Source organism: Rutilus rutilus (genome assembly GCF_951802725.1).
Source record: "Rutilus rutilus genome assembly, chromosome: 6".
NCBI classification, from domain to species: Eukaryota; Metazoa; Chordata; class Actinopteri; order Cypriniformes; family Leuciscidae; genus Rutilus; species Rutilus rutilus.
The window spans coordinates 10,141,531-10,163,570 of record NC_140214.1 but is presented as its reverse complement, the minus strand read 5'-3'; the positions used below and the strand labels follow the sequence as shown (position 1 = coordinate 10,163,570).

The 22,040-nt window shown below is 37.8% G+C and overlaps 2 protein-coding genes across 6 annotated transcripts in view; one reads left to right on the top strand and one right to left on the bottom strand.

Annotated features, from left to right (window-relative positions):
- The window catches only part of LOC311291562 (uncharacterized protein), a 178,831-nt gene extending 176,235 nt beyond the window's left edge, over positions 1-2,596 (top strand). Inside the window, 2 exon segments of the mRNA XM_084410623.1 lie at positions 1,730-1,774; positions 1,885-2,596. Coding sequence (XP_084266749.1) covers positions 1,730-1,774; positions 1,885-2,165 — 326 coding nt within the window. The 3' untranslated portion in view covers positions 2,166-2,596.
- Positions 2,597-2,776: 180 nt separating this feature from the next.
- The window catches only part of kirrel1b (kirre like nephrin family adhesion molecule 1b), a 42,781-nt gene continuing 23,517 nt past the window's right edge, over positions 2,777-22,040 (bottom strand). The window contains exons 2-15 of one of the 5 annotated variants that reach the window (XM_084410696.1): positions 18,800-18,952; positions 16,730-16,879; positions 15,426-15,583; positions 15,058-15,208; positions 14,859-14,964; positions 13,851-13,999; positions 13,277-13,404; positions 12,987-13,113; positions 12,658-12,758; positions 10,475-10,691; positions 7,848-7,955; positions 6,845-6,969; positions 5,532-5,648; positions 2,777-4,957 (exon numbers count right to left, since the gene is read on the bottom strand). In XM_084410696.1, coding sequence (XP_084266822.1) covers positions 4,409-4,957; positions 5,532-5,648; positions 6,845-6,969; positions 7,848-7,955; positions 10,475-10,691; positions 12,658-12,758; positions 12,987-13,113; positions 13,277-13,404; positions 13,851-13,999; positions 14,859-14,964; positions 15,058-15,208; positions 15,426-15,583; positions 16,730-16,879; positions 18,800-18,952 — 2,339 coding nt within the window. In that variant the 3' untranslated portion in view covers positions 2,777-4,408. The remainder of the gene's footprint in view (positions 4,958-5,531; positions 5,649-6,844; positions 6,970-7,847; positions 7,956-10,474; positions 10,692-12,657; positions 12,759-12,986; positions 13,114-13,276; positions 13,405-13,850; positions 14,000-14,858; positions 14,965-15,057; positions 15,209-15,425; positions 15,584-16,729; positions 16,880-18,799; positions 18,953-22,040) is intronic. The other 4 variants (XM_084410699.1, XM_084410698.1, XM_084410700.1 and 1 more) reach the window with 4 other exon arrangements.

Sequence of the window (22,040 nt, the reverse complement as noted above, 5' to 3'; positions counted from 1 at the left end):
TCTCTGATCAAGGAACAAATTTTAAAGGGGGAGAACGAAAACTTAAAGATGCATTCAATGCCCTGCACCCAGACCTGAAAGACAAATTAGCTGAGTACCAGATCAAATTTTTCTTTAATCCACCTCATGCACCACATTTTGGAGGCTCTTGGGAGAGGGAGATTCGGTCTATTAAAACTGCTCTAAATGTTACCTTGAATTCACAGACCGTAACACACGAAGTTTTGATCACCGTCCTAGTTGAGATTGAGGGGATTCTAAATTCGAAACCTTTGGGTTATGTGTCCACTAATGTGGCCGATCCTGTCACCCCAAATTTTCTTCTGATGGGGCGGCGAGACCCTTCACTTCCGCAGGTCATGTATCATGAGTGTGAACTTCTCAGTCGACGAAGATGGAGGTCCTGTCAAATCCTTGCTGATAGGTTTTGGTCACAGTTCATAAGAAATTACCTACCCAGTTTACAAACCAGGGCAAAATGGCAAACCGACACTGATGCACTCCAGTTAAATGCCGTTGTCCTAGTGGTGGACCACCAGTTGCCTAGAGCACTTTGGCCTGTAGGTCATATAATTAAGTTGAATCATGGTAAAGATGGAAGAATACGCACGGCAGAAGTGAGAGTGAAAGACAGAACATATCTTCGACCAGTTAGTCGGCTGATACGCCTCCCTGCTGTCCCTAACAGTAATGCTTAGTTTAACGTTATTGCAAATTTGTGGGACAAATTTGGGGGCGGCTAAAGGAACTGAGCCAGTAGAGGGCGATACTGACTGTTATATATATGTCACCCCACTTCCTCTTTGAGCACATGGACATGGTGGAAGCCATTTGAATGGTGGTTGAGGCCTAAGGGCAGTGATGGCCTTGACTGGGTTTTTGATACGTGGACTGTGTGCGTGCATCAAGTTAACCACACACCTTGATCCACATGTTGAGCCATCAAAATAAAAGCAACTAAAAGGAGTTTTTGTGCATTCTCATCGATGCCCCACAGTGATTACTATTTTACCAGTTCTTAACAAACTTCATAACAGTGTCTCATCAGAAAATTTTGACTAAACCGCTCAATTCATATGGATTCGTTTTTCAATAGCAATTTTTTCCCAAACTTTTTGAAGCATTAAAATTAGCATGGTCCTTATTTTTGGACTTTTGAAATTGTCTGGTCTCAGCCACCCAGTTATCTCCCCTTCATGAGAAATAAAAACAAAATTTCACTGAGATTGGACTACGTTTGGGTGTCCTCAACAACATTGAAATTCCATCTTAAAAACCATAATAGTACTTAATTAATAATTATACAAGACCATTTGTAAATGGTGAATTAAGTTAAAAACGAGAACACAGAACCAGTGTTGTTTAAAATGTTACATTACAATGCTGCTGATGAGAACTGATCTTTGAAAAATTGCAATCTGATCTAGTTTGTGATGACAGTCCGACATAACCTCCGTGGTTGTTGCGTTGCTGTCTATGGAGGGACAGAAATCTGTCAGATTTCAGCAAGAATATCGAAAGTCTTACGGGTTCGGAACGACATGAGGGTGTGTAAATGATTTACAGATGACAGAATTTTCATTTTTGGATGAGCTATCCCTTTAAGGCTGGTCCTCAGAAGGATAGTGGTTCATTCCCTGCAAGGAATGAGACCTCAAAAGATTGTGATAACAGATTTCTCAGTGATCTTAAATGTCTTTTTGTTTAAATATTTTTTTTTAATTATCAGAACCAAGTAAAGGTGTAGAACCTCCTGAACACAGAAGGATCCCAGGTCTGATTTTAATACTGAACATTTCAATTACATGTTTATTCCTGTATTAGTCTTGCAAATATTGTACACTCTTCTGAAGACTAACTTAAATCATCTTTTGTTTTAATCAGAAACTGAATTTGTGAATGCACACGGAGATGAACTCATTCAGAGAGTTTCATCAGTGATGCCGATTGCTGACAATTTGAAGAGCAAAAAGATGATTACTGGTGAAACGTGGAGAACAATTAAAGCTGTAGAACCACAACCAAAGAAAATGAGACTCTTGTTTGATGCTCTCGACTCTGGAGGAGATTCTGTAAAAGCAGAATTTTACAAACTGCTGAAGAAGAACGAACCTTATCTAGTAGATGATCTGGAGTCTGGACCCAGTGGACCTTCACCACAGTAATGCTGAGAGTGAGTTTGAGGCATAAAGAGCAGCCCCGCTGTTATTATACTGTACATTTTTATAGATGTACATGTTATAAGTTTCTGTTTTCCATATTTTTAACTGTATATCCAGATTTAAATTAGAATCCCCATTTTTTTGTCCCCACTGTATTTATGCCTGTTGATGTAATACACTTGTTTTAGCATGTATGATGCTGTTACTGTATGACAACACGAGTTACTATGAAATGTTTTTATTTGATATTACTGTGGAAAAATAACCACATAAAAAAAAAAAGTTGTCAAAAAGTTGCTGTGGGAAAACATATGGGTCATTTTTCTATTTTCTTTTACATTTTAAAAAGATGAATAAAACATACAAATGAAAAATAGAGTTAATAATAAACAATATGAAGTACTTTTTTTTTTAAGAGAAGCATGAGGAAATGGATCTCAAGAGTCACACTGAAACATGCTCTCATATTCACACACTTTAAACACAGTATTGCACATTCATTCCCTTTCCATCGCTATGTGAATCTGATCATCAAATTCATCTTCTCCTCATACGTAAAGGTGGCAAATAAGCCTCAGAAATACCAAGAGACCTAACATGGTTACTGTAAAGCCATTTCATAACTGTGCACCTGCAAACTTTTTTTAAACAGACCAGCTCACTGTAAAATGTACTTCTGACAAAACTGATTAGAGTTTCTAATTGGTTGGACCGAACTGTATTGATCATTGCATATTTTGAACGTTCAAAAATGTTTAATATAGACCAAGGGTCAAGTCTTGTAAATTTAGCCTAAATCAAGCCAGATTTAAACATATTCTGCACAAACTGAGATCATCTGCAGAGCAAAAGTTGCCATGGTTTTTGAGCCTACATAATAAAAGCCCTTTATTTTGCATAAAAAAAGATTTTACAGAAATTCAGGATTTGAATGACAAAATTTCTTCAATTTTAATATTATTTAAAACTTTGCTCTGATGATCTGATTCAATATCCCTTTCCAGAATTTAGACAAATGTACAAATCATGATCATAAACATTTTGTTTAAAAACAAACACTTTTCTCCTTTACATTGCTTATACCAAAAGCCATTCAATCTCTGACCCCTTGCCACCATCTTAGAAAAATACTATAAAAGCGCTTTCAAATGCAATTTAGTTCAGATACAAATATGAAAAAGCACTCTACTCTACTTTGAAAGTGTGAAGGACAAATACACGGACACTTCAGAGAAAGAGATTCATCACATTCAGTTTTTTCCTTCACATCACACGAGCAAACACTCTCTCACACACATAGAAACACAAAGCTTCAAATACTCGTGAGGTTTTCTTGGAAGGAGGCAGAGCGTGTGTTCAGAGAAGAGTCCTTAAGCTCACTTTGACACTAGCATCCATTTGTTTAAAAAATCCTAAAATGTTACATAAACTCGAGCTTTCAGAGTTAAAAGCACTGGTGGCGTTTACCCAGATACTCGCGTCTCCGTCCTATCAGAAGAGTTCAAACTGGCAGCGGACAGCTATTCCTACAGGAGCTCGGGCAGTGTGAGCAGTGGTGAGTTATTATTACACAAGCGATTGATGACACCTGCGGTATTCTTCAACTGAGTGACTTGTTCTGCGATATCACATTGCAGATTTTACAATCAGTGTGAGCATACCCACAACTCCCATAATTTATTACACATCATATTTTATTAGGTTTAGTGATGGGACAGATCTAAATGAGTCCATTGTCAACTACAATGCATAGCGATCAGGCTTTCACTGGGCTTTACACCCAATAGCTGATGGCTTCTGGGGCCCTCCAGCCTTTTATTGGCTATTCTTAAATAAAAAAAACAGCCAATACTGATTCACATGGAAAAAAAACGTCCAATGGCTACTTTGTCTCGTTATGGTGTGGACATCAGTTGAGATTTTAGAGGATTGGTTTTGCTGCTTCAACCCCTCTTCAAAGAAATTTTGGAAAGAAGAGGGAAAGATGATACAGTTGACATGCTTTCTCTCCGCTCAATACTGTGACCTCTTGTGTTTTCCTCCTATGCTGCAGTCATTTAGTAATTTGGCACTTTTTTCTCAATCATGTTGTTGTAAAGGTAGAAAACGCAGTGTGTGTGTGTTTGCATATAGTTATCTTGGAGAGAGAGTTTTGGACTGTAAGACTGTGTAAAAATGAGAGTGTGTAGTGTACCATGTATTTGCGTCAAAGGAAGTGCTTTTTTGTGGGGAAAAGCGTGTTTGTTTCACACATGAGTCTGCATTCTTTGCGTGTGTCTCTGAGAGTATTCTGTGGGCGGGGTTGAATATGGAAATTGGGCGGAGCTGGGGTATTTTCCCACATTAGCGTCTTGGCTCGTCCCCGCCCCCTGTCCTGTAGGATACATTTCATAGGCTGGTCCTGCCTCCAAAGGCGGAGCAAAGCCTAACCTGTATTGAGGTGTTGTTGAATAAGCGTAGCTGTCAAAAGCCAACGGATTGGTTGATTCCAGCAGGCCACGGTCTCCAGAATAGTCTGTAGTTTTGGAGACTGGGTTGGGCGGGGCTTGGATTTGTGACGCCCTGGCAATGGTGTTAAAATGGGCGTATGTGTTGTGAGCCATTCGGGAAGTGGGGCGGGGCTCGTAGCGGCCCGGGGGCGCGGGGTGAATGTTGGCCACTGGGCCGGCGGCTGCTGCCGAAACTGAAGCGGGATTCGGTGGACGGAATTCCTGGTACAGCAGGGAACGGGTAGAAGAACGGACCTCATCATGTGTCGTAGTAGCTCGAACATTGTAATAGCCATTAGTGGGATCCTGAAATGACAAACATATAATATTTCACTGTGATGCACTAGTTAGGGTATGTGTCTGGTTTATTTACACTGTATAGGTGTGTGGAAACCTCTATATATCTAGACACTACCATTACTAAAAAAATCTTATTAACACCAAACCTTTGAGCAGTAGTGCATCCATTGGAATATAATACAAAAATAGTTTCTTGTCTGGTAAAAGATGTTGGACAGAAGCTAAAATACTTCCTCTGTGTGTGTTTAACATTAAAGGTAAAGTGTGTTATTTCTGCACCACTAGCATCAGTAAACGGAATTGGAAAAATAACGACACCTTTCAGAAAACTCACCTCATTTGCTATTGGTCAGGAAAAAAGATAGCCCGCCCTAATCTCACAGTATTGGTTGAGCCAATATTGCTGCTTAGGTGCTTAAACATTGATATTTGAGAGCTTTGATAGCGCCAATCAACCTACTTCACATTGTCTTTGCATATTAAACTGGCACAATAAACAGTAAACTGGAATTCAAAAAATATTGCACACTTCACCTTTAAGTGTAGCATTATGTCCATATGCACCTGCTCTGTTTCTTACCTTGGGCTCATACTCCTCCACCTTGGGTTCCTGTGTGTCGCTCTGGAGGTCTTGCTTCAGGTCCATGTCATCTTTGAAGGGCTGGGTGGAGGGAGAGAGGGAGACAGAGGGAAGAAACTAAACCATCAAACGACAAAACACACACACGGAGAGAGGGAGGAAGAGAAGGAGAGAGAGAGGGAGGAAAACAGGATATCAGCTTTATCAGAGTTGGTGAAGAACAGATGTTCTTTAGTTTGTGATGGCAAGAAAGTCTTTCACCATCAGTCATTTTCTCTTTTACAGTTATGGATAAAATTAAGCAGAAATGGCCCAACAGACCTGACACTTCACAAAGCTCTAAAAGAGGCTGTCGTTACTCTATAGAGATTCTTACTATAGCGCCTCCTAAACTCACTAGTACATTTACATGCACTTTAATAGTTGGATTTCAGTCAGACTGAAAGGTCATCTGAAAAAACAATTGCAACATATTTGATATTTCATATGCTGCTACCATTCAAAAGTTTGAGGTCAGTACGATTTTTTTTTTAATAGAAATTAATACTCTCATTCAGCAAAAGTGCATTAAATTGATCAATTTATAATAAAACACTTATAATGTTACAAAAGATTTCTATTTCAAATAAATGCTGTTCTTTTGAACTTTATATTAATCAAAGAATCCTGACTAAATGTATCAGTTTCTAGAAAAATATTAAGCAGCACAACCATTTTCAACATTGATAATAATAAGACATTTTGAGTCATCATATTAGAATGATTTCTGAAGGATCATGTGACACTGAAGACTGGAGTAATGATGCTGAACATTCAGCTTTGCATCACAGGAATAAATTACATTCTAAAATATATTCAAATAGAAAATGGTTAATTTAAATTGTAAAAAAAAAAAAAAAAAAATCACAATATCACTGTTTTTACTTAATTTTTATCAAATAAATGCAGCCTGAAGAGACTGAAGATACTACCAACTCCAAACTTTTGAACAGTTGTGTACGTGAAGCAGGATTTTCGGCCAATGAGATTTAACTGTGGGCAGGGCTAACCAGCACAACGTGGCAGAAACCAAGTGCCTGACAAAATGTCTCGTCATGCGTCTCTATTGTTAGGATAAAACATAACAATGCCACGTTTGCAACATCGATGTGAACTAACCAATCCTATCACCCTCAATTTCTTTTCTTTTTTAGAAACATTTTAGAAGTCTTTATTTTATTATATTTTATAGTAACAAAATAGTATGTCAGATTTAGTCTAAACGATGTTAAATTAGACAGCCTGACAGTCTAGTTTATGCTATAGATACTCACAGAATACATAGCCTTTACCATTCGAGTGGCTGTGGAAGCGCTGGCGGCCTCTTCCTCAAGACTGTGCGTCTCCTTGTTGACCGTTTCCACCTTAATGTCTGGCTTCAGCGTGACTCCACGACGACCTGGAAACATAACAGATCACTGACACAATGCCTCATATCATGTTTTATCAATGTCTCAGTCATTTTATTGTTACCTCAGACTGAACCTACAACCTTTGTGTTAGCAGTCTGTTCTATAAAAGTTAGGGCACATAAATCTTTATCACGTTATCAGATATTTTGTATTTGATAATAGCTGATATAAAAGTTTCAATTAAAAAACAAAATACATAAACCATTTTTAAGTAAATGGTGAATCTATTAAAGCCTGTTGAAAATGTTCACTTTTGTCAAATGGTCAATACTGAAATGTTTCTTGACTTTTAAGTTTACAATTCTCATCGATGACGATTCTCGTTTTTGGACAAAATCATTTGTTTAAAATCAGCATAGTTTAATCTAAAAAGAAATTTATAAACTTATGTTCGCAAATATATAACTTTTTCATTTCACACAACTGGTGAGGGAAGTGTGTGCATTATTTAATTGTCATGACAATAATTTATAATGCAAAGAAAATGCCTCAATAAAAAAAATATATGGTCTTAAAAATAGACTTCTTTTTGAAAATAATAAATAAATATAACTTATATATTATTATATTATTTAAAAATATAATTTATCATATTTTCCTCTCCATTTCAGGGTGAAATATGACCCTGACATGTTTTTCACAGGCTTTTTTCTTTTCTGTCTTCTAGCCACACGGGGGCTCCAAACTACAATCAAGCATCATCCACTAATTTGATTTCCAGAGCACTGCCTTTTAATGCACGAGTAGATTTTTTGTCTTGGAATCTGAAGCCCAATGATAAATTGGACAACTTCATCACAAACAAATGACCGTGAAACACAGATGCACACACACAGAGCAACATAGATATACACAGTGTACTCACTGCCTTTGCGTTGTCGATACAGATAGAATATCAGAGCAAACAGGAGGAGCAGAAGCAAAATGGAAGATCCAACAGATCCACCTGCTATCACACCTACAGGCACTATATCTGAGAGAGAGAGACAGGTATAAAACATACAGACACTATACCTGAGAGAGAGAGAGACATTTATTAAACACGGACACTTCTATAACCTACAGATGCTATACAGAGAAGCAAAGACAGATATAATATCTACTGCCACTATTTCTGAGAGAGAGACAGGAAAATACCTACAGATGTTATATGAGAAAGAAACAGCCATAATATCTACAAATGCTATTTCTGACAGGTACTATATTTAATTATTATTATTTGTTATATACGGGTATTATTACGTCTAACTACTGGGGAGCCTCAAGGCTCGGTGCTTGGACCACTTCTCTTCTCCATCTACATGTCATCACTAGGATCTGTCATTCAGAGACATGTCTTTTCCTACCACTGCTACGCTGATGACACACAACTCTACCTCTCATTCCATCCATCTCAGGATCTGAAGGTAGATGCTCACATCTCAGCATGCCTGACAGACATTTCTTGCTGGATGAAGGACCACCAACTCAACCTTACAAAGGTAGAGCTGCTTGTGGTCCCGGCCAACCCAGAACTCCATCACAACTTCTCCATTCAGCTAGGTTCATCAACCATAATAACTCCATTCAGGACAGCCAGGAACCTTAGAGTTGTGATTGATGATCAATTGAACTTCACAGACTACATTGTTTGAACTGCCGGTTCTGGAGATTTGCCTTATACAACATTAGGAGGATCAGGCCCTTCCTATATCTTTCACAGACCTTCACCTCGACTGGTCCAAGCTGGTGGAATGACCTGCCTAACTCAACCCGAGCTGCTGAGTCTTTAGCCATAATCAAGAATCTACTAAAGACGCGTCTCTTTCACCAACATTTGACTCATTAATACTAACACTTAACTTAAAAAAATCCTTGCTACGTGTGCTGCGCTGGTCTAGCTGAGGCTGGTCATGACATTTGCATATTGTTGCCCTATTGTTAGTTTGATTGCTTCTATTGCTCTCTTCATTTGTAAGTCGCTTTGGATAAAAGCGTCTGCTAAATGATTAAATGTAAATGTAAATTATATCTATAGGCATTATAACTGAGAGAAAGACACTAACGGACACAATATCTGAAAGGAAGACACCTACAGACACTCAGAGCCGGACAGTAACGGAGTACATTTACTTGAGTACAGTACTTAAGTACAATTTTGAGGGATCTGTACTTTACTCGAGTATCATTTTTGGGGAGTACTCATGACTTTACTCAAGTACATTTGAGAGGCAAATATTGTACTCTTTACTCCACTACATTTCTATCCATAACTGTGAGTACCCGTTACTTCTTAAAAAAAAAAAAAAAAAAAACGAAGGAAAAAAGAAAATTCTTGGAAACCCTTAATTTGTTGTTTCCCTCTCAAATGTGATTGGATTGTGCAGGCGCCACTGATTGGGACAGCCTATCAGCAATCACCTTCAGCTTTCCGCCAAAGTCAACTCCATGGTCAGATTTAGATAAGAGACGAAACCATGGACGAAACAATGGATGAAGACGCAGCAGGTCCATCCCGGGAGCAATATTTTTTTCCCAGGATGGTAGGTGAAAACTCATGAATATTCATTAGGGAAGTCATCCCTGATTGGTCTTAACCCCAGTGACGGGTAGGTTTAGGGGTGGGGTTAGGGGTAGGTCATCAGACCAATCAGGGATGACTTCCCTAATGAATATTCATGAGTCTTCCCCCTACCATCCTGGGAAAAAAAATATTGCATCCCGGGAATGTGCCAACCAGTGGCCCCACCTCGCCAGACTATTTAAATTTTCTGAACAAGTTAATGATAGTTTTCGCTTCAAGTGTTTGCTGTGTTTACCAATGTAAGCACTGTGGCAGTAGTAATGCAATATTTAGAAAATGTACTCTTGTACTCTTGATACTCAAGTACTTTTAAAAACAAGTACTTTAGTACTTTTACTTAAGTAGACATTTGACTGTAGTACTTTTACTTGTACTTGAGTAAAATTTAGCAAGGGTACTTGCTACTTGCTAAGGGTACTGTACTTTTACTCAAGTAATGAAGCTGTGTACTCTGTCCGCCTCTGCAGACACTATATCAGAGAGAGAGACAGGTATTGTGCCTATAGGCCATATATATCTGAAAGAAATACACCTACAGAGTGACACTATATCTTAGAGAGAGACAGGTAATATATCTATAGGCCTCTATATCTGAGAGATAGACACCTACAGTCACTTTATCTGACAGAAACAGGTATTAAATCTACAGCACAGCCGTTATGTATTTGAGAGAAAGACACCTACAGACACTATATCTGAGAAAGTGACAGATATTATATGTACATGACTTATATAACTGAAAGAAAGATACCAACGGACAGTATATATCTCTTTGCGTGTGTGTTTGTGTGTGTGAGAGAGAGAAAGAGACAGAGAGAGACAGAGAGATAGACATTATACCTACTACAGACACTATATCTGACAGAGAGAGAGATTGAGAGAGGTCAATAACATTATACTGCATCTGCCACAAAGTGTTTTTTTCTGACCTGTCTCCTCTAGGGTGATGATCATGGTTCCAGGTCCAAAGGCGTTCCATGCCGTGCAGTTGTAAGTGGACTGGAAGTCTGACTCCATGACATTATTGATGGTGAGCGTGGACAGAACGGCGCCCCCTTGTGATGCAGGTCTGCTCTGCTCCACTGTGTACCTCTCCAACAGCGTCCCTCTCTCTTTTTCCCACACATTCTCCTTCCAGGCCCAAACCTACAGAAAAACATTCATGCATTCACACACACATATACACATTAGTAAACAGCGACATGAGAATGTCATACAATTTTTAAAAATGCATAAAAAAACATGCATGCACAGGCAGGGCTTCAGATCTTTTACTATTTTGCTCTGAACTGTGGGAGAGCAGATAGTTCATACAAAATGAACAACACTCCATCAAATATTCACAGCGCTAATGTCCCTCTCAAAATGACAGCAGAGGGAGCGAGAGCGGGGGGCGCAACAGGAAGGACGAGAAGATGAGGAACAAAAGCATATGGCCTGCTCGCCTTTCCTCTCCTCTACCTTCTTTCCTCATTCATTCCATTATTCATTATTTCATAAGTACCGTCTTCACATTAAGGCCAGTCCTGGTGTGTCATGTCTCATTATCCAGAGAGCGTTCAGAGAGAGAGAGAGAGCGAGAGAGAGGTAGATGACTTCAGAATGAAGTCACTAAACTTAGGCACAGCAGCACTATTATGGGCAAATATGGTTTTCATTTCATTGTTATCCCCTTTAATAGCTTGCTTGACTCTTGTTTTATTTTATTTGTTATTGATTGTTAATTTTTTTAATACTAGAATTTGTTCCCCCTATTTTCACTTTAATTTTTTGCTGTTATTATTTATTTTATCATTTGCTAAATAAAATATTTAACTTGTATTATTTGTTCATATTTGCTTTATTCGTTTATTATTTTAATACTATAACATTTTTTTCTTATCTTTATTTTAATATTTTTTTATACACCATGCTCCTTTTTTATTTGCTAATTCTACTTGTTTACTGCATTTACACCATTCTTATATAACTTATTTTACTTGTTTGGCACAGCAGTATTTATTGTGCCACGAAGCATGTTAAAATAGAGAAAGGAAAAAGAGTGACTCGAAAGGTGGATGAAGGAAATTAAAAAGAGGAGGAGGGTGACTAGAGGACAGGTGGAAGGCAAAGAGCGAGAGAGCGAGGGAGAGAGAGAGAAGGAAAGAGAAAAAGAGGCAGAGCGTTGAGTAAAGTGCTGAGATTGTTAAAAGCTCACTCATTTGTCTGTCATGTCGCGTCGTCTTCCGGTGATAATCGAGACTGAAAGGTACAGGACTTTGTTCAGCGTCGTCACTCTTTTTCTCCCCCCTCCCCGTCAGCCCACCTCATCTTTCATGTCTCAGTTGATATCTTCTTGACCTCTATTTTTCACACTTCCTTTGTTATTGCTCTCTCTTTCTCTCTCAGTATTCAATCAAGTATAGTGTAAAGACGATAAAAGAAGGATGAATAAAACAAGTACAGTAAGAGACACATTAAGAGGGGCAGTATGTATACTTAAAGCTGCTGTGTGTCATTTCTGTGCCATTAGTGCCAAGAAACAACATTGAAAGCCCAGAGAAATTATGTTAGTGATGCATAACCAGAATTTCCTACACCTAACAAAGGAAGAATTAGCCCCACCTCGACTTTAAAGCTCCTTTAAAGCTTATTTACGGAAAACTTCTTTATAATTTTATTTCACATGCATTTTTGCACACTGTCTGAGGGATGCATGAAATTGTTGTCTGCTGTAAATCAAAGCATGCCACACGTGCTGTCTTTATATAACGTGCTGTAACCTATAATACAGCGGTCAGCTTTATGGCATGTGGAGGGATAATCACTGGTTTGTTGGATATGCGTGCTAGCACAGGTTAAAATCTCACACTTTAATAAACTTGATAAAACAGGCTGTGTGACTATGAGGAATGATTACCTCAAAATGTAAATCTGTGCGCAACAACTCATTTCATTACCGTTTAAACAGAAAATTTGCAGTCGACTAGTCTACTACTGACAACTATACAAACATATTCTCTTCATTAGGATGTTGATATAGCAACTGTTCAAGTGTCAAATAAGTTTCATTCATAATGTTTCTCCTTTTACCTGATATAAAATATCATAATGCATTGTTCCTCCAACTCACGATTTTGTCCGGCGGAGGGGTGCTGGCTATGTAGCACTTTATTTCCCCCTTCTCTCCTCTCACGGCGTACTGGACTGGCTCACTCGAGATGATTGGAGGACCTGGACAGCCAACCACATCACAACACAGGAGAGTCATCTCATGATTTTAGCAGTCTTGTGGAAGCATAGTTTAAAAAAATTATGTTATCTAGTATAATAAACAAAGTCCATAGGACTCTTGCGTTATGTGAGTAGATGATGATACACTTTTCAACTGTGGAAATGTTTTTGAATTGTAGGTTCACTCATGTGAATATTTGCAATGAAGTATTTTTGTGTGTTACTGACCATTGACTGTAAGAGTGACCTCTGTTTCGCCGACGCCGATTCTGGGGACGATGGCTTTACACACATACTGTCCTGCATCCGCCTGATTCACAGACTTCAGAAATAACTGATTACTATTGCTGAGAACCTAAACAACAAAAAGTGGAATAAAGAAAGATAGACAATGTTAAGAATTATCTATACAACACTTTTGTTGTTTGTGCCTATTTACAAGTGATGGCTTATGGTACAGACAGTGTATTAGCCAAAAAAAAGTTGAGTGCACCCTGTAGGACCCTGTGTGCACTAACCATACTGGAGCCCTTCTTGGTCCATGTGAGGGTGAGTGGAGGATTTCCTGACCATTTACAGTTGAGTGAAACATCAGAGTCAACGTCCACTGTTACAGGTCTCGGCTCCACCACCAAAATTGGACCAACTACAAGAGAGAAAATGTTATTAACTACAACAATAAAGAAAAAAAAAACATTAAGTTACAATAATTATATATGTATGGACCACTAAAGCAAACAAAAAATCTAACTTGAACTGAAAAACAAAACCATGAAATAAAAGTTACTAAAATGTCCTTAAATATAATACCCCTAACTGAAATGATGCACAATGGCATCAGAATAAGTTCAATCTGCTTTTAAGAAACACATTTCCCAATGTGTGGATATGGAAGTTGTGTTTTCTATATGGATATGCTAAATCAGAGCACACTGAAAAATAAGCACACTTTAATTTTTTGTTTTAAATCATATTTAAATGTACTGAAATAAAAACATAAGTATTTTTTTGCACAGTTTACACTGCTAAGCACTGGCAAACACATACAGTCTAGTATAAACCCATAAATAGACGTGGTAGACAGATACTCACAGTGAACGTCCACCAATATACTGACGTTAGTGCTGCCCACTGCATTAAAGACCAGGCAGGACACGGGCTCAGTGAAGAATGAGTGATCTGCTGTCGTCTCAAACACACTTTCTCTTGCTCCGTCCAAAATCACACCCCCTTTAGCCCACCTACAACACACCAGGGTTATTATAGTTAACTAAAACTAAAATGAAAACATTTGAATTATTTGAAATAAATTCAATATTTAAAAGAAATACAAAATATTAAAATATTGCCTATATACTAATAAAAATAACAAACACACAACAAAATTACTAAAACATTAACTACAATTAAACTAAACCTGAAAATATATATATTTTTTAAACATTATTAAAAACGATAGTATCTCAATGAAACTAAAATAACACTCCAACCAGGGCCTAAACTTAACTTTTTTCCACATGACTTATTATATTTATATACATTTTTTTTACCAGCCATGAAACTGTTTATGCAAAAACAGGTAGTTATGACACCAAAGTTATAGATACCAGTGCAAATTCACAATTACAAAGTATAAATTAAACATAAACAAATGTATTCAGTCAAGAGCAGTGAGTGATTTTTCTTTCTTTTGTTGTTTGATTAACATGAAGGACACAGACGACAGCAGGTATATATTAGGCTGCTGTCACTTTAGATGTGAAAGAGAGTTCAATTCAGTATATGCGCACAGAAAACTTCCCACACAGCGATAAACGAACTGAGTTTCCTTTCACGTCTTCTTACGCTTGAATATTTCAACTATCCAGAGCGTCGTTCACGTTTGTTCACGTTCATCTTCTCACAACATTGCATTGCCAGATGTCATAAAAATATTACCGGCCAACTGGCGATTAACACCGCTTTATATACTCACCAACACAGATTTTAGCATTTGGTGCTTGGCGAGTGTCAATTTTAGGCCCTGACTCCATCACAAATATAAAACAAGTAGAGCACATCACTGAGATCAGCATACACACCCACACTACACACACTAACCTATAGCCCATAATAGGAGGGTTGGCAGTGGCCTGGCAGGTAAATGTTACTCGCTCTCCTTCTAGAACCGACCGAGGCTCTATTGACAGAATGACTGTAGGAGGATCTGGAGAGAGAGTGAGAGGTCATCAGGGTTCTTTTTGTGGATATACAATATGCTAGTACAGCAAAATAGATGTATGCAAGCACAAACACTTACGATGGACGTTGAGAGTGATAGTGGCTCTCTTCCCCAGAGGGGCGGCAAGATTTGAGGCCACACAGGTGAAATTTCGCCCTGTGTCTGTGTCCACTGGTTGGATCTCCAGAAAACTCTTTGTGGTCACCCGCTTCCTGTCAGCTAACACCTCCTGATAGATAGATAGATAGATAGATAGATAGATAGATAGATAGATAGATAGATAGATAGATAGATAGATAGATAGATAGATAGATAGATAGATAGATAGATAGATAGATAGATAGATAGATAGATAGATAGATAGATAGATAGATAGATAGATAGATGACTGTATGTTCTCATATGTATCTGATCATCGTGCCATATTTGTTTGTGTCTTCACTCACAGTGCTGGTATGGGCTCCCTCCACTATGATCCCTTCTTTGTACCATTCTATCGTTGACAGTGGCTTTGCTCCTCGAGACACACAGGTGAGGTTATATGAGCTTCCTGCCGTCAACAGGACCTCTGGAGAGCCTTCGATAACAGGACCTTCAGGGGGGACTACACAGACACACAGATAATACACTGAAATTGACTTACACACTGTGCACACATAACATTTATAAATAATGATGTATATGATATTCCAATTGGATAAAATATATATTTATTCTCTGTTAATATTGTGTTTTATACACTGCCGTCCAAAAGTTTGGACAATAAGTATTGTATAAAAAAAATTATACTTTCATTCAGAAAAGATGCATTAAATTGAAAAATTGAAAAAAGTTATAGTCTAGTGTAAATAAATGCTGTTCTTTTGAACTTTCTATTCAACAAAGAATCCTAAAAAAAATTATCACAATTTAAAAATAAATAAAAAATTAAGCAGCATATTATAATATTCCTTCAACAACATTTAAAAAATCTTACCGACCCCAAACCTTTGAATGGTAATGTATGTATGGAACGTTTATTACTGCATTGTTTCACTTGTGTTTGTAGTAATGTAACTAAAGTGGTTTGATTTTTCAATAATGTCTGTGTAATGGCAATGTACACCTATTGTATATCATGGCAGAAAAGCTTCACATAAATAAAAAGAGACAGAGAGAGAGAGAGAGAGAATGTAGATAATTAAATTGCTCCGAGGCAGTAGATCAGCATCTCTTGAGCTGCTATTAGTGTCCCTACAAAAGCTAAATAAAGAAAACAGAATGTTTTCTTTAGAAAGAGACTTCCTGTGTATCGGTGGCTCGGACTGCAAACTAGTGTATAAGGCACTGTGCATACTGTATGCTGCATACTTTTTTTTAAATAAAAAATTAAGTATATGTAACAATGAATAATTTAAACAGTAGAACAGTAAACAGTATTACAACGTTGTCACGTGACCTCATTAAAAATTCAGCAGAAATCTCAGAAATAAATATGACTTTGACTTTTGTATCCAGTTTTGTATAAAAGTGCAGTTCGACCAAATAATGCTTGACAAAAGAGATTTAGGTTCATTCATCACACTGAAAATGGAAAGTCATGTTGAGTGCATTGCATTGTGGGATACAGTATTCCACACAGTATGCAGGTGTATACTGAAATGCATAGGAATTTCAAGCAAAAAAAAAGTGCATACTTCTCATATTGTACATTGTAAAAAAAAAAAAAAAATTGGTAGTATCCTATTCTCAACATATTCCATGTACTCACTCAGAACAGTGAGTTTAGCTCTTCTGGACCTCAGAGCGGCTTCAGTGGCCTGACACTCGTACAGCGAGTCATCGGTCAGGTCTGCTGACGTGATCTCCAGATTATACTGCCCAACATCCAGGATACGTAAAACGCGGTACCGCGGCCATGCTGAAACACACACCATTACACTTTAACACAATAAACTGCCATATATTTGTTTTATGCATTTATCGTTTTAGATGCAGATAAGACTGTGCTGCAAATGTCCCAGCATAGATTGTATATACAGTCCAAAATTGGATATATTTATTTTGTCTTGAAAGCATGAATGTCCCTATTTAATGTATTTCCCCCCATAATAATCATTCATCTCAAATGACTATACATATTCTTTGTAAATGCATCGAAAGCTCCAGCGATCTTTGAATTTTAAAACAAATATTATGTGATTATGTGTTGGCTTGTAGGACATGTGTTTGTCACCAGAGGGCAGCACTCCAACACATTGGCATTCTAACTGCACACTCTCTCTGGCACACACATTATGACATCATCGATCTGGATACCAGGAGGACAAAAGTATTGGCAACGATTACATCATCCTTTAGCTCAACCAATCAGCAAGCAGACACTTAACCTGTGCGCGTGTTTGCACATCTATATGTGTATGTGTCTGTGATTAGAGCGCGGACAAAAGATCAACATGTCCAAAAAAAGGGAAAGAGAGCAAGGCGAGACAGAGGACAAAGAAACAAAATGGCAATGTCTGGACAATAAAAGAAAAAAAATATGTCTCTTGCTTTTATGCAATACTTGTGTGGTCCTGTATGTTACATATTTGTTGTATGGACAGGGGTTAGTGTCAGAATTGTAGCATGTCCATTCAAACTGAGAGCGGGGTACATGCCTTGCCGGTGTCAAGTGGATTTTAAGTGCAATTTCCAACAATAAAAAACATTGTATCTTTGAAGATTAGGGTTGCACAATTCATGTAGGTAAAAAGGGTGTTTGTCTAAAACATTGCAGCCGAAATGTGGCGGCTTGTCAGGAGAGGCACAGCCTACCTAAAATTATGAGGTGCAAAATGGGAGAAGGACGATTTAATGTTAATAAAATTCTCAGTTATTTATTTCATGTCTGATAATGTGAATTTATTCTTGTTTGTAATTTCATCATTGTAACACCATAAAATATCACTGAAGTCGGAACAACCGCCGCTCTTCCCCGAATCTGTCGGAAAACTGTGCTAAGGCGAGTCTGAGGGGATAGAGAAGGGGAGGGGGAGGCAAATCCATAGCCAGAGACTTTTGTCATCCGTTGGTAAAAAAATTAGCCAATCACCATCGAGTATGTGACTTTCATCAATCAATCATCGCAGAGATGTAAATTATGTGATATAAGTTTGAACCGCTCCCACTGATAATCTAGTGGATCTATAATGGATAGTAGATATATTGAATATTTGATCTTCAACAAATTTACCAAGGTACCATTTGAAAGCAGCAGCTACAAATTTAAAATTAAGCAAGACCCCACACCGAAGCTGGACATTTAGGTATCAGCTTCACTAAACGGCCAAATGTGCTCTTTTAACACGGACATTTAAAAGGACAGAAGGATGGATTTTTGTCATGTGTCATTCTCTTTTTTTTTTTTACATTTTATGTTTAAAAGTGACCCCAAAATTTCTTAAAGCAGTAAAAAGACTGCTATACAATTAGTGTGCCTCCTCTATTTTAAAATACACATGTCTAAATTTGATCAGTCATTTGCTTTATATTAAGAATATAGTCTCCGTTGTGTCGCTCAAAACTAGTATGACCTTTTTTTTGTGGAACCTCTATTACATACAACTAAAATGAATAGCGATCAATAGCGGTCAGATAGCTTGGTTTGTTCATTTGAACCCATTTTCCCTAGCTCAACCAAAACGGTATCACAAAGTATAAAAAGTAAATTTTTCCCACCCTTCGGTCTCATGTTATCTCACCTAGAGCTCATACTGCTAATCATTCCCCCTAAAAAAAAGGTGCATGACGCATGATCTGGTGTGTGTGTGTGTGTGTGTGTGTGTGCGCGTGTTCTCACCCCTCAGATCTTCTCCGATGCCAAGAGCGAGCCCGTCTTTTGTCCACTGTACAATGCCGGTGTAGTTAAACACCACGCAGGACAGAACCACTCTCTCCCCTACCACCACAGACTGATCCGCCGGCTCCTGAGAAAACCGCGGGCCGCTAAATACTGACAGACAAAGAGAGACACAGAAATTAGATTCTATGTGCATATATTGCATCGTCAGAAAGTAAAAAAAAAAATGGGGCACTGTATATATATTTTTGGAATGCCATACATTGTTGAATTACCCATACTAAACCAGACAAGCCTAGACATTTACAACTTTGCATTTGGCATACATAAACATTAGGCAAAAAAACACTACTTTTCAAAACAACAATATTGTGAAATATGTTTTCTATTGTAATATATTTTCAAATGTAATTTATTCCTGTTATTCAGTTACTTCAGTGTCACATGATCCTTCAGAAATCATTGGTGCTCAAGAAACATTTGTTATCAACAGTTGTGCGGCTTAATATTTTGTGGAAACCTTGATACATTTTTTTCAGGATTCTTTGGTGAATAGAAAATTCAAAAGAACAGCATTCTATTTAAAATAGAAATATTTGCTGTTTAAACAAAATTAATCTTTCTTGCAACAAAAAAACAAAAAAACAAACTTACTGACCCCAAACTGTTGAAAAGTAGTGTACATTAAAATGATACATGACGGATAAATTTTTTTTGAGGAGTTCATCACGAGAGCATTTCCCCATGCATTTTAAATATCAGGGACATTTTTGCCCCAAACCCTAATTAATTTCTGACTCTGAAAAATTGCGTTAATGAATGTCTTTTTGTAATATTTCACCATTACATCATCGCAAAAAGATAATTCTGAAAATTCAGTCGCTCTCTCTCTTCCTGCCTCTTTTTCTCCTCAGGCGCACGACACTCCTCCAGGATTATTGGTAACAGTCCAATTTGCTAATTAAGGCAAACCTCGTTAATAAAGGGAGGGGGGAAAAGAAAGGGTGTACCTCCAGAGGATTACATTTACAGCCGTAAAACAAAACTCTTCATCACACATAAAGGAATAGGTCACACCAAAATGGATATTCTGTCATCATTTACTCATCCTGGTGTTGCTCCAAACCTGACTGACTTTTTTCTGAGGAACACAATAGGACAAATACCCAGACATAATGTCGGCCCAGATCCGGCCCACGTCTGGTACGTGTGTGTACCAGATGTGGGCCGGATCTGGGCCGACACTATGTTGCTGTCTGGGTAATGAAGAATGTAGTGGCTGCTCTTTTCTTAATTCAGTTGACTTTGGTGAAAGAAAGTCATACGGAAAGTCAAGGTCTCTGGACGTCGAGTTTCTGTCATAAAGCCAGCCTTCCCTTTTTGTAACTGTCTGTGCACTGCGATTGGACTGCAGGAGACATGACGTCATGTCTTTGCGGCACAGCTGCTTATGACATCGCTTAATGACACTGGCCTGTGTATCAGAACCCTGAAAGCAGCTTCACTGGGTTAACTAGTCATTAGTGATGCAAAAGTGTCCTCAGAACAAAGACACAACATCTGATCTCTGATTCATAGACTGATTCGTCTCTCTGTGTGTGTGTGTGTATCTTTGAAAACTCTGAAGTATTTCCAGATGCTACAGTATAAGAACAAAATCCCTGAAGTGGTGCTGCCAAATTTTAAGCACTTACAAAAGCAGCAGAGCCAAATGCAAAACGTCATGGAGAGAGGGAGATAAACTGAGAATGACAATAATGTACCCTGTAGCACTCGCACAGAAACAGCCTTTTAATTATGTGCCGAGAGAGGTAAGCAAGAATACATGACTTTTAGTCAAATGGTCTCAGACGGAACATTCATCTGTCCACATCTTTCCTCGGGGCAAGTCTTGCTCTAATTTTACAGACAAATAAAAACTGTATTTTGTGTGGGTGTGTGTATAGTGTGATCTCCATGAGCATTTGTGTGTGAGTACTAATATGTCTAGGTCAGACTCAGGTACCACAACATTTACATCACTCTTAATTTAAAGGAATAGTTCACTTTAAAATGAAAATTCTGTCATTTACTCACCCACAAGTTGTTTCAAACCTATATGGATTTCTTTCTTCTGCAGAACACAAAAGAAAGTCAATAGACCCCATTGACTTCCATAGTCAATGGAGTACATCAACTGTCTGGTTACCGACATTCTTCAAAATATCTTCCTTTGTGTTCAGCAGAAGAAAGAAATTCATACAGGTTTGAAACAACTTGAGGGAGAGTAAATGATGACAGATTTTCATTAAAGAAGTAATCTTTAAGTCACTGTCGACTTTGACTTTGATTCAAGCTTCGGAGTCTATTCTAAAACTGGATTTCAAATTTTTTTCTCAATTTTTAAGGATTAGTTCACCCCAAAATGAAAATTTCCTAATAATTTACTCACCCCGATGCCATCCAAGATATCCATGTCTTTCTTTCCTCAGTGGGAGATAAATTATGTTTTTTGAGGAAAATATTTCTGGATTTTTCTTCTAACAATGGACTTCATTGGTTACCATCGTTTTTAAGTCCAAATCAATGCAGTTTCAAAAGTCTTTGAAGTGTTTAAACGGGCTGTACGCGATCACAGCTGAAGAAGAGGTTGTTATCTAGCAAAACGATAGGTCATTTTAAAAAATATATAATTTATAGACTTTTTACCTTCAATAGTTTGGATTGAGCTGATCAACAAACGGACAGGGAACTACGTTGAATCACGTTGAAAGGTCACGCCGGCGCCGGCAGAAGTACCGCCCCACTGTTTACAATGCGACCGTACGTAGGAGGATAGTTCAAATAGTATTGTTTGCTATTATATATATAGTAATAATAGTATTCAGTGAATATGAATATGAATAGTATATGAATAACATTCTGATGAATATGAATAGTAGTTCAAATAGTATTGCCGGCGCCGGTGTGACCTTTCAACGTGATGACGTAGTTCCCTGTCAGCTATCAGCTCAATCCGAACTATTGAAGGTAAAAAGTCTATAAATTATTAAAAATTTTTTTTGAAAATGACCTATCATTTCGCTAGATAACAACCTCTTCTTCAGCTGTGATCGCATACAGCCCGTTTAAACATCTTATAAACAGTGTAAACTATAAATTACACTATTTTTTTTGACAATATAACCTTTCCTGTTTTCTTTAATAAATAAAAGTAAATATTAATTGTACTTCACCACGCCTATCAAGTAAGGGTACTGTT